This window comes from Amphiprion ocellaris, chromosome 19, assembly GCF_022539595.1.
Source record: "Amphiprion ocellaris isolate individual 3 ecotype Okinawa chromosome 19, ASM2253959v1, whole genome shotgun sequence".
NCBI classification, from domain to species: Eukaryota; Metazoa; Chordata; class Actinopteri; family Pomacentridae; genus Amphiprion; species Amphiprion ocellaris.
This window is the reverse complement of record NC_072784.1, coordinates 4,656,703-4,670,250: the sequence shown is the minus strand read 5'-3', so window position 1 is coordinate 4,670,250 and position 13,548 is coordinate 4,656,703. Positions and strand designations below refer to the sequence as shown.

The window sequence follows — 13,548 nt, the reverse complement described above, 5'->3', positions numbered from 1 at the left end:
TCATGGGTTGATTCTTGGACCAATCTCCTTCTTACTTCCTATTGGTCGTTAATTCAGACTATTTTAAGGTGTGTAATTCCACCAAGGTTGGATGTCTCTCAATTTCTTGCACCTAAAACCTAAAAAAAAGTTGTCATTGTCATTGGACCTGCTCACTTTGCCACTGGAGTCGCATCAGTTGATTGGTCTATTTCACTAAAATATCAAATCTACCACTAATTATCTTGTGTCACTTTAATCAATACGACCTTTAACTATCTTGTTTCTAACCTCGACAAACCCTACTTTCTTCAGCTCAGAAATATTGTTAAAATCCGATGTATGTTGCCTACTATGGGTATAATACCATTTTATTTTCCCCCATCTAAAGAACTGTACTTCTCTCTATATGTGCTTTAGTCAAGCTGCTCTAAATCGATCACACTTGGTACAAAATGCAGCTGCCCGGCCATTAACTAGATATCGCCACTGGTCACACATTATCCCTGTTCTGGCAGCCCTCCATTGGCTTCCTGTCAAATTTTTTTTAATATAACTCCAAGATCCTGTTGGGTACATGTAAGACGCTGCATGGTCTTGCCCACAGTTACATTTCTGATTTCCTCATGCTGCAGTTCACTTCTCAACCACTCTGATCCTCACATCTCAGCCTTTTATCCCTCTGCCGTTCCAACTTTCTAAACAAAAGGAGATCACACCTTTGCTCTTTGAACACCAACTTTCTGCAGTCATCTTTCCCAAACACATCACATTTGCTGCATCACTGGATTATTCTAAAACCCCGTCTTTCTTGCCACGCCTTTTTATTCTCCTCCATCTCAGTCTTATATTGGATCCAGTTTGGTTTGGTCACTGTGCTGTGTTGCTGTATTTTATTCCAGTCGTATTTGCTTCTCAATATATTGCGTGCGTTTGTAGCCATGTGCTGTAAAATGTGCAGTATAAATAAACCTTCACGTAGCTACTTACTTAGACGAGCTAAGCTGTGTACTTCTGTAAGCAGAGATTAGAAAGCGAGCTCTACTATCTAGTAAACGTGACTGCAGGGTCAACTAGAGTTGACTGTTGTCTTCCTTTTTCCTTTTATTTTTAGATGCTTCACATCTCTGCTACCACTTCAATTCAGTTCAACACAATCAGCTCAGTTAACCATTGGATCTTAATGTTATTTTTTTCTTACTAATCATCTCATGCTTAGAAAATGTCCTTTGAACCCACAAATGATATTTCTAGTTCTGTAGAAGGAAGTATTTTGGATCACAATAATCCTCCCCAAGTGGCCTCAGAGGTGAATCAGATTCTAAAAGTGCCTTACTAGAGACTCTCTCCAGTGAACAGATTGGTGTTACACCACAAAACGGCAGTTATGACAAAGCTGCTGACGTCTCTGGAACACGCAGAAGATGTCCTTTGGCATCGGTTCCACCTGCGTCAATATTTAACTCAAAAGAGCCTCATCAGGAGGGTGGAAGGGTGGCGTGGAAGTCTCAGGACTTTCATCCAAGAGACTGAGATTCACATCCCGTGAGAGACTATTTTAGTTTTGTTTTTACTCATGGTTTGGCTGAGCTTAGGCACCAATACTGCTTGGTTAAGTTTAGCAAAAGATCCTGGTTTGGATTAAAACCAAGCACTATACTTGTTTTCTGAAAAAAGCAACAGGGAGCAGACAACATTTAACATTTGAAGTGACACAGCAAATATTGAACTGAAGCCTAACTTTACAAATTTATATTGTAAATCACAGTTAGATGTTTTCCTCAAATCGAACTTTTGAAGACCCTGAGCTTTTTTATCCATTTTATTGTCCAGTATGAATCAAGCTCTTGAACCACAGGATCCCATTTTTCCCCTGATGCTGGATGTATTTCATTGGACTGTTTTTGCCTGATAAACATGGGTTTCTGTGTCTGACTTTAGAGGATTATATATCTGGTATAGGTATTACTGTCACTAAGAATTAGTTATAAAAACACTATTGATTTGTGAGCAGAGATCAGACCCCTCTTTTTGCTATAGAGCTTCTTCTCTTTAGGCGTCCAAAACCCAAAGCATGCGATTAACTGGAAATCTACAACTTACGGAGAAAAATCGGCTAATCTGTCCGACAACATGACATCGTTTTTACAGCACTGTTTACCAATTTGTTGAATTGGATAATGAGATTGTAAACTTTCCCAAATCCAACAGAGGAGAACACACCTGCTAATGTTAGCCTGCTCTCTAGTAAAGCAGCTTCTTGGATAAGCTCCCACACTGAAAGGAACATAATGGCTGTACTGATCATTAACAGATTTTTTTGTTTGCTTGTTTTGAACATAACCTGCATGGACTGGTACTGTTTAAATTATTGGTTCTCAGTTTTGTTTTTACCAAGCACACCTAAGACATAAATTATTTGATGAAGCCTACTTTTTACGTTTCTGCAGTCTTAGTTATGTGAAAGAACGACACGAGAAATGTCTTTGGATGGGATTCAACATATATTGTAAATATTTGTATCATTGTACAACAGACTAACCACAAAGCAACGCAACTGGAATCTATTCAATTAGCTGCAAATAGGACTCTGTCTTTGAAATATGGAAGGCAAATCAGGAGGAGTGCATTTCAAAACACACACATCAAGACGTGATTTAGTTGCATCTCCCCTCCACTTTTTCATATATTACACCTGGTATTAATTGCCATTGCATGCTGATGAATAATTGTGTTAATTTGCACAACACAGGTTTTAACTGATGAAAAGATTGACAGTGATTTGATATACACTACCCGGCCAAAAATGAAGTTGCACACTCTAATATTTGTGTAATGCTGTGTAATGAATGTAATGCTGTTCCTTATTCATAGTCTGTACCTCTGTGCAGCCTGCAGTTTTTATCATCAGCTCTGACTAGCTTCAATGTGCAGAGGGACACCAAAACAGCTTAACTTGAAATCTAATGTGACAATTCTGACTTGCACACAGTCAAAAAATGGTTTCTCAGAGCCTGGACCGCTGATAAATAATAAAAAAGCATATTTTTAGTCTTGTTTGCTGACCCCCATTTGAGATTCACTGGTTTAAATGAGTTAAAAAAGATAGAATCATTGCTGTGATACTTCTGCTTTAATTAACTGCTAAATAATACTAAGATTTACAGATATCAAAAAAAGAAATGCACATTTGACATAGATAGAAAGCAGAGTTAAACGAGCCAGAGAGTATTGAAGCCGGGTCTAACAAAAGGACTTTGGTTCTACTGATTTAGCTCTGGTTGGACTGTGATTGTAGCATTGTGGATCAGTAACAGTCTGTTGACGGTCCTGATCATTTCTTTTCTTTTGCCGGCTGCCCGTTTATCATGCCAGACTCCCAGCGTTGCCACAGCGGAGCCTTCTGACCTCCCGCTCTGTGAACTTTGGCTTCCTGCTGTGAGATAAGACAGAGAAAAGACGAGGATTTACAGTGAGAGATTAGCTACTGCTTCTTGAGCCTCTCAATCTACGATCAATTTTAGAACCAATTGTTCTAATCCAAGCATTTGTAAGACAAATTGTATTTGTGGAAACTTCACAACTTGTGTCTTTTGTCAGCCATTTCAAGGGACAACCACAAGATCCAGAGAACAAGAATTACAGTTACCTTTCCTGTCAGACCTTTCTTATGGATTTCAAAGCAACCCATGACAAGTATTGAAACCTTTTGATAGCACTCCATCCCTGAATGACAGTGCAACATATTATCTTGGTATTATATATAATGAACTATGTATGGTGATTAGTCCTGGTGCATCACCTGTGTCTGCTCAGATTTCATTGGATCTTTCTTGGGGAGCGGAGGCCAAACCCGTTCCAGTTTCCCTCGTTTCCTGATATCTAAAGGACAGGAAGAAGGAAAAAAATCAGGATAATAAGAACAGATTTCATTTCAGGCATTCAAATATTAAGGATTTCACTAATTTACTGAGACAGAACCTTTTTCGTTTTTATGCTTGAATGTAAGCTGCAAACACATAGCCACACAACTAACTTTAGTTATTTTGTCAGGCTACAGGATAAGTTTATAAAAGCCCAATTTATGTTTATCTCACAGTCACACCCAAACTCATTAACTGGAACTGTATATATTTCTATTTGATTATAATGATCAAGCAAATTTGAAGCAAGCTTGTAAAATTTTGCAAGAAATTTAAAAAAGATAATTAGGCTTGTTTCCATTAACTGTTTTGTAGGAAACTAACTGGGCTGTGTTGTGTTGTGAGAAGGTGCTGGTACATGCTTGGCTATAATAAACGCAGCAGAAGAAGCTGGAGACAAAACCAGTTTGCCAGCCGCTAAAAAACCTTGAAATAAAACAAGAAAACTTGTCTTGAGGAATTGTTTTCATTAGGTAAAGCTGTACTTTTTCTTTCATGTTAGCTGGTGTTGACGTTCATGTGTCATGCTCTCCGAATGCAAAGATAATGAAAGAAGCACAAACAGCTAATAAATCATGCTTTCCTAAAAGTGCACTAGCTCCTTTTCAAAAAAGTGAAAAAAACACGTCAAATGAGTGTAAAATGTTGCAAAAGTTTTATTTTTTTTATTAAGTTTGCCATTTTCATTGACTTCTCTGATGTGATTCTAGAAAATGTGAATAAATGTGCATCATGAAAACACGGCTTAAGATAGATTACTTTTACCATCCTTTACAATAGTTGGCTTTCCACTATACTAACAACCCCCTAATCTGTTGTTTCAGCCTGTCTGTTTCTATGGATTTGTAGGATCTGACAGCTTTGCCAATGACATTAACTCCAAGTGAACCAAAACAGCTCTGGTGGAGGTCATTTTTAATCCCATGAAAACAGCCCTTAAAGAGGCTCTACAGGGCCAAATTCTACAGGTTCAAGCCAATTCAAAGTTATTGCAGTAAAAATCAGCTACATGTTAGAATGGTAGTAACAGTATGATCTTACATTTACAAGGTTGTATGACTTGACTGCATTCCATTACTTTTAATGGATCATCAACTATTAAGAATGCTGATGTTTAGATAGGGACATGTGACTTTCATGTCCGTATTTTCTGTATCTGTACGTAGCCACCATGTTACTCACTTTATAATGAGACAGCTTGAAACTTTGAAGCTAACATTAGTTTAATTAGCAAGCTGATAAATTCTTCTAACAACAGTTTTCTTCTTAGTGAACTATGTTAGTGCACTGAATTGTCAATTGTCACTTTAAATTAATGAAATGTAGTATGTCTACATCTAGTATATTAAGAGGGGTTTGATTTGATATGAGTTAAAATCTCTCCTCTATCTGTTTCTGAATGTTTACCGAATATATGACACTCATGTTTAGATAGTCTGTGTCAAAATTGTGCGAACATGTCCTCTTCAAAGACATCACAGTGTATCTTGGTTGTATTTTCTCCTAAATTCTCATGTCACAGCTGGTTAGGATAACACACTACAGCTTATGTGACCTTCAGAATGAGTCACTTCTTTCACTTTGGACACATTATATTACTGTCACTTGTAGCTTCAACAGCTTCACCTTAAATCAACCCACTCATCATCATCCAGCCACTGAGACTAAAAAATACTAACATGGTGCTACTAAGCAAGTCACTCACTGGCTCACTGCACTGATTTGTTGGTTCTCCAGGGTTTCATGCATGGGCCTTGAAGCAACATCAGCAGACGTAAAAAAAAAAAAAAAAAAAAACCTGCACACAAGCTGCTCATTATATTCTTTTCAATGAGACATATCAACCGTCTGAAGTCATTTGCGTTTACGCAACTCTGTGACCAAACCAGAAGTGCCCCTGGCTCTGGCTGGACTGCAGATAGAAGCCTTCATGTTGTCACTCAGCCCACTGGCATCTGCTGACTCAGATCAGGCCGCCGCTACAATGATGCGCCCTTAACCGTCGGTGACAGGGATGACACTAAGTTGTCGATAAGACTCCTCGGATAACACTATGTGATGCTAATGTAGAGAGGCATTCATTAGAGCGCTCAGACGGAGTGTCAGAAGGCTGGGATGTGGAATGAATAAAGATCTAAGTGACTCTTATTTACACCTTCACTTTGAGAGGCTTTTAGTCAAGCTAATATTTACACTATGTGTCATGGCAGCCTTTTATAAATGCCTGAGAAACCTTTTAGTGTTTTCTACCTGCTTTTTCATAACATTTCCAGCAATGTTTAGCTGAATGATCAATTTAGGTTTCACTGAAATGTTCTGACTTTGGAAATTATTTAACTGAAGTACACGTAAACCTTAATGTTTAATGTTTAGCTGCACATAGAATACACACTAGTGGTGGAAGACGCACTCAGATCTTCTACTGAAGTAAAAGTACCGGTTCAACAATAAATAATACTCCATTGCAAGTGCAAGCTATGCATTCATCACATATTTAGGTGTTTAAGGGAGCAAATGTGCTTCTAAATGTGATGCAACAACATAAAAAGTAAAACTTGCCATGTAAAATGTGGCCCCGGTGAGGACAGCTAGTATGTGCAAAATATATCTGTTGCACAGACACAATACTGAGTTGTTTAGAGCTGTTTAATCTTTTACAATGCAAAATAACTGGCAGCTATAGCTCAATAGTAGTGCAGCCACATTTATATTTGCCTCTACAATAATAATAACAATATATTTTATTTCCATAGCACCTTTGAAAACTGAAATGTAGTAGAGTGGAAGTAAGAAGGTGCATATTATAGAATTTCTTAATTAAAGTACTACTAATGCTCACTGTATCCGTGCAGACTAACCTGGTACGTCTGTTTGAGTGCGACGTGACTTGTCCTCATCTTCACTATTCCGTCTGTTCTCTCCATACAAAGTGCATCTCTGTCTGCGCAGCTCCTCCTCTCTTTGTTTGGCCTCTCGGATGTCCTTCTCCACCTCTGGCTGCAGAGCCAGGGCTGGGCGCAACTTGAAGAAAGGGTTTTGTCTGAGGATTGGGGATTCTGGCCCTGCGTTCCCCTTCCTTGGTATGCCCCTGGTCTCCACTGCTAACGTGGAGCCATCAGTTCTTATAGAGTCCATGCTTCTGTGCAGACGCAGGTGTTTGTCCTGTTTTGAATAAGGGGATAAGCGTGTTTTATCTCGAGAACCTCCAGTTGGGCTCTTTGACCTGAAGTTTTCGGGACTTTTTTCTCTCTCAGGGGTTGTAGATTTGCACAGCCTGAGGGAATGTGCTCTGGAAACGGGGCAACTTTTCAGGGAGAACATCTCGAGGCTACGTGTGCGCTCCAGCACTGAAGGATAAACGGGACCTTGAATCACTGTGTTAGGGGGCTTCCGGAGCCTTGTTGGACCCTCCATGTTGTCTTGCTGGAAAGTTTCAAACAGCAGTTTAGTCTCCTTTAAGTGGCGGACTTCCCCTTTGCTGTACCCCCCTGGAATCTTTCCCTGGTTGACCAGCACCAGTTCTCTCTGAACCTCCTGACTTATCTCCTTCTGCATCTTCTGCTCAGAGAATTGCCAATCACTGCGATGGCTGGCCTCAGCTTTGGGAAGAAGTGACTCAAGAGAGATATTTGTTTTGAAGGGAATCTCCAGCACATCAGGATTATCTGTAAGATTGAAAACCCCCCCTGCTCTCTGCAAGTTCTTCTTCTCCTGGGCTGCCTCGTGGAGCTGCTTCTCCATAGAGGTCTCGGCAGCTGAGAATCGGTGTCCAGTGGACAAAAATGGAATTTCAGTAGATGTTTCATGGGAGATGATAGAAGGCAAATCTGCAGGTACACATCTGTCACTCTGTTCATCACCAGAATCTCCAGAATCTATTGCAGCAATCCTATTGTGCTCAGACTCTTCTGGCATATCAGATGAAGACATCCTTGCTTTTGTTTGAATGTCTTTACTCTCAGTCTTTTCCTTCTCCATCAGGGTTGTCTTTGATTCCATTACAGTGTGAAATCGACTTTCTTCCTTCATTTCTTCATCTGTCAGTTTCCTTTCTCTCAATTCAGTCCCAGATGCACCCTTTTCCTCACCTCTCATATCTTTGAAAGGCTTCTGAGAGGTTTGAGGATTCTCTGACATATGTACATCGTGTCGCAGCTGAACCATTTGCAGACGCTGAAGCAGTTGCTCACCTTGTTGGATATCAGTGGCTATTCTCTTGCCTCCATCTTCATGCTCTCTGCTAGTCACCGTTTCTGCAGAATCTTTGGAGATAGGAGGTTGGGGCATTTGCATTTCTGTGCCACTTTCTCTCCTCACCCAGTTATACTTCGTGAGGTTATAGTCCAAAGATCTGCTGTCAACATGCTCTTCATTATCACTGGTCTCGCCTGCTGGTAAAGGAGCTGCCTGAGGCTGACTGGTTGCTGCGTCCGTCTTGCTTCGGTTGTGTTTGTTGACCTCTGCTGCCTCGGAGCATTCAAAATCACAATCATTCACATTAGGATCAGACAGTGTTGGGGTATTTGGCTCATCACTTTCACTGTCCAGCTTCTCTCTTGACAGTTTTGAGTCTGTCTCATCAAGACCACAAATGTCCTCGTATTTTGTTTTGTCTCCGTCTTTGTCTGAGCAGGTCTCCTTTTCAGAGTTTTCCTCATGGCTTGAAGAAATTTCATTTGGATATTGGTCTTTCTCTGCATTGCTTTCTCCCCAGTTTTCCTGTCCTTCCCTCAAAATCACAATGTCCTCAGGCTCCTCATTTGATTCTTCATTGTCTGTGTCATCCTGATAGTGTCTTTTGGCGGCATCGTGGCATGTTTCCATCAGACAACCCCTGCTGTCCATGGATGTTTGGTCTTGATAGCTTGGTGGTGTGGAGTCCTTGTCATTGGACAGTAATACCTTTTCCATAGAAGCCTGCAGCACACTTGCTATCACTTCATCCACCTCGTTCTGTGCTGCCATTAAGTGCTTCTGCCCGTGATACCAGTCTAAGCTGCTGGGATTAGCCTCAGCCTCTGTGGCGTCAGCTGCCCCTGAGACGGACACACCAGAGTTATCGGCTGTTGCACCTGTGCCTCCATCTGCTGGTGGCAAAGGAGCCATGCAGGATGGAGGAGAAGGTGGGATGAAGACATCATCTGCACCTTCATCATCCATCACACTGTAGTACCTCGCTGTAGTACCAGGGATGGTTTCATCTTGGGGCGTCTCACCAGAGGCTACTGATGGACTCTCTGTTTGGTTGGAAACATGGTTACAGTCCATTTTCATCCACAGACCACCATCATCCTGGTTCGACAGACTTCCAGAGCTTGGTCTGGAATCTCTTGTTTCCATGGAGACCAGCCTTTGAAGCACTGGTTTCTTCTTTATTAACCTTTTATTCCTTTTAAATTTAATAAGAGACATATGAGAAAGTGTTACCGAGGTTGATATTAAACTTCATTATCAATGTCTTTGCTAGTTTTATTATTAGAATCTTCTAAAAACTGTAAAAAAAAAATTAAAAAAAATAGACTGAAAAATGAAGGTAATGAAGTGGTACGTGATAGTTTTGAAATTACCAAAACAGGACTAGGTTTTTCAAACAAAGATTACAGTGTGCTTGTTTTTTTTTCCCTCTCACAATCTTTAGATCAGTATCAACAGGACAAAAACAAGCTCATGAACTTTTAACAACCCCTGTGTTCATCCCACTTTCTGTACATTGTGTACTACTTTTCGATGCTAGAATAGTATCTGGCTCTAGGTTTGCTCTATGGTGGAGATCTGTCCATATTTCGACAGACATTCTGTTCATTTATATTTTGACAGAAACCCTGTCATAGTACATCTTGAAGTTATCGTTCTTGACCACTTGTAGTGTAATGAAGCAATTGTTACACTTTCCTGCCAAAGTTTCACAAAATTCCACTGACAAGCAGCAAAAAAGGAAACTGCAGGTTAATATGGTTGTAAACGATGCAGGCATCAAAAAGAAAAATTGGTTTTGCAAGTAATTAACTGGAAGGAAATGCTGTTTTGAAGCCTCAATTTTGGAATTTGGCCTTCACCATCTTCTTTTAAAAATGGACATGATAAGGGAGGGGTGGATCTGATTGAGAGCTCAATTACTCGATGCACAGTAGCAAACGATCAATGAAAACGTAGCCAAAACATACATTTGTTCATCCTCCATTTTACTGTAAATTAGATCCAAAATTAACACCTTGTGGTGTTAAAGGAGACTTGTGACTGAGACCATTAACCTATTCGGAAAACGTTCAGTGACATAGCAAGTTAAATGAGAAACAGGGTTATTTTCTCATACACTTCTACACAGTCTGACTTCTTTTTGCAACCAGAGGAGTCGCCCCCTGCTGGTCACCAGAAAGAATGCAGGTTTTAGTCACTCCTGCATTGGCTTCACTTTCCGAACCCAAGAGATTATGTTCATCTTTTATACCCAATCTATGCCTGTTCCTAATGAATTCTTGGTTAAATTTGCACAAACCAGCCGACATACAGTAAAACTAGAGCATTCAGGTGACTGGAATTCTGCAACCCTGGGACAGACTTTTGCTAATCCAGCCTAATTACAGAGCTGTCATCAGGATATAAAGTATGCACAACTTCCTGTTGTCTTTGATGTTTGGCAATTCATTTCTATTAAGATTTGTTAAGATCTTAAAGCCCTCTGCCTGCAGTGAGCACTATAAAAAATAACTAAGATGTATGTTATAAAAGCACCAAACCAAGCGGGAGCTACATCATTTTTTATTTATTATTTTAGCAAGGCATACAGCCACTGTGTTGTTTTGTTGACTTTTCTCTCCCACTGTGACCTAGCGCAGTCAGTTCTGCTGACAAAGGGAAAGAGTAATCGGCTTTCCTCTGTCTGTTTTGGTACATGCAGTGTGTACATTATCTGCCACCACAGCCGGCCACAGAGACTCTCCACGTAGCCAGTTTGCAGTTTGCCTGTTGAGAATTATGTATTTCCATCATTCTGTCTCGCATAAAAGCCTTAACTCATCACGGTAATGTGTATCCATGAGCTACAGTGACTTGTACTGCAAGAGGTCTGTAATGAACACTGTCAGAACATTTCCACTTTAACTGAACTTGGATTGCGCGATTACACTGGTGCATTATAAAGCATAATACACCGTGCTTTTTCACGAAATATGTTTTCAAGATATGTTCTCCGTAATGGAAATACTGTCCTGGTGCAATCTGCTTCCCTGAACTGCAGGTTTAAATCTATGAGTCTATATTTACACCTGCATTCAGGGGCTTAATGCCAGCCTCACTGCAGCAAAGGATTATCAACAGCAGCAGCTCCACACTGTATATAAAGCTCAAGCAACAGGACATATAAACGTGCCCTAATGAGCTTAACTTGTTTATTCCACCCTCCTTCCAAGGAACATTTTACTCTGGGTTATTATGAAAAAAATATTTTTAAAGTACTAAAATCTTACAGACTTAAACTCAATGCACAATATACAGATACTTTACTTAACTGAAAATCTGTTTTGTGATTCTATTATCCAGAATGTGGAAATATTAATGATTGTACCACCAGTACTGTACACACACTATATCAGTCTGACTAACATTTAGGATACAGGGTATGCTCTAATGAGTATGACTGTCTCAAGGCCTTTTTCCTGCTATTATCAGACAAAGCTCTGCTATTAAAACTTTGCACCAAATTGGAGAAATAAAAGCTTCAGAAAAGTACAACAGCTGATGCATCATTTAGAAGTTTTGAAGGAATAGACCCACCTGATTGTAGCGCTGCAGTCATCATCTGTGCGTGACAGCACTAACCTCGATGGAAATATGAACGATCCAGCTGATCCACTTATCACCTGTCCCTTCTTGTCCTCTGTGTCACGTGAGCAAACAAAATCCTCTTCTTTGAGCAGCACTTCAAATGCCCCACAGAGTTGAGTGGCAGAGTGACGATGTGGAATGTGGTAAAAAGCTGAATATCAATCTCAGATTGCAACACGTGGAAAGTAAATTTTTGCGTGACTTGGGTTTGTGAAATTGTAATTCCACTTCAAATTTAATTGTGTGATCTTGGAGACATTAGAAACAATAACCACAATGATTATAATTAATCCCATAACTTTGTATATATTTCTGTTACCACTCATTGAAATTAATCAATTTTTACCCAAACTGCATTGACAGTCAGAAATAAAATCTCCACCAACCTATTTATTGTTATTGTGCCGCATTCCTTGGTGGAGTTATGTGACGATTGGCATTGGTTGGTCTGTCTGTCTGTCTGTCAGCAACATTACTCAGAAATGAACTAACTGATTTGGATGAAATTTTCAGGAGAAGTCAGAAATGACACAAGGACCAATTGATTAGATTTTGTCAGTGATGCGACGTATAGTCTGGATCCACAGATTTGTTAAAGATTTCTGTATATTGCGAGATAGCGGCACGGTGTCACTGTAACCGTGACAACAAGTGAACACTACGTCAGCTGCCTGCTGACGATCACATGATTGTGATCCTGCTACAAATCGACCGCTTCAGACTTATCGGGACTTATCTGTAATGATACAAGGAACAATTAATTACATCGTGAGGGTGTTTCTGACTCCCATCAATTCCCGCCGCCCGCTACAAATTTAGGTCACGCGATTCGGTATCCGTACATAACGTACACATGCATAACACACACCTGTGCTCAGCGTACGGTCATGTTGTTTGTGGGTACATCTATATTAAATGGCCACATTCTATGGTGCCGTGATTTCTGATCATCAATAACTAATAAACAAATGCTGCATTTCTGACAATGCCATATGGGGGAATGAACAGCCTTGGCAGAGTACTGTGCTCTCTGAGTACTTTTCTAGTTTTAAACATGTTTTTGTTAATGTATGATCTATATATAAACCTGTAACTACAAAACATTGTGTTTTCCTTCACTTAGAATGAGGCCTTGATGTCTACAGTGCTTTCTAATTAATACAGTAGCCCAGAATAGACAAATTAACTCTCGCTCTAGTGAGGAGCTTTCTAGTTTTTACATCTAAGTGACAGTCACAATGGGTTTTCCTATACATCTAGAAAGGGAGGCATATTCACCTTATTGCAATCTGTAACTCACCACTAGATGTCACTAAATTCTACACCTAGGCCCTTTAATGGGTTTTTGAACTGTTTCCCACAATGCAACAAGTGTTATTTTCATGTACAGTATGTATCTAAAGCGGTCAAGAGTATTGTTTGACAAGGAGGACTGTTATTCACTATCTTGCCACACATTACATGATACAATCAATGCAGCCTCCTTATCTACATGTGAAGTATTAAGCTCACACCAGCAGACAGTTAACACAAAAAGTGTAAACAGGGTGAAACAGCTAGCCTGCCTCTGTCAGGAGGTTTAAAAAAAAAAGCATCTGCCAGCTGGTGTGTGCAACATCTTGTTTATTTAATCAGTACAAAAACCAAGGGATGAAATTTTTATGTTGTAGTGTCACAAGAGATTTATGTACCAAGCTAAGTCCAACCTAGCCAGCTGCTGGCTGTAGCTTCATGTTAAGTGCTCAGATATTTGAGTGGTATCAACACAGGCCTATAAGATCAGACAATAAAATATACCAGTGATAAACACTTCATATATGAC

The 13,548-nt window shown here is 39.9% G+C and overlaps 1 protein-coding gene across 1 annotated transcript; it reads right to left on the bottom strand.

Annotated features, from left to right (window-relative positions):
* Positions 1-2,470: 2,470 nt before the first annotated feature.
* On the bottom strand, positions 2,471-11,751 carry LOC118470502 (uncharacterized). Its single transcript, XM_035949615.2, has 4 exons — positions 11,676-11,751; positions 6,761-9,291; positions 3,782-3,861; positions 2,471-3,415 (listed from the first exon to the last, which is right to left on the bottom strand). Exons 2-4 carry the CDS (start codon positions 9,240-9,242, stop codon positions 3,314-3,316), a joined length of 2,664 nt encoding a protein of 887 aa, XP_035805508.2. The 5' UTR covers positions 9,243-9,291; positions 11,676-11,751; the 3' UTR covers positions 2,471-3,313.
* Between the last annotated feature and the right edge of the window lie 1,797 nt (positions 11,752-13,548).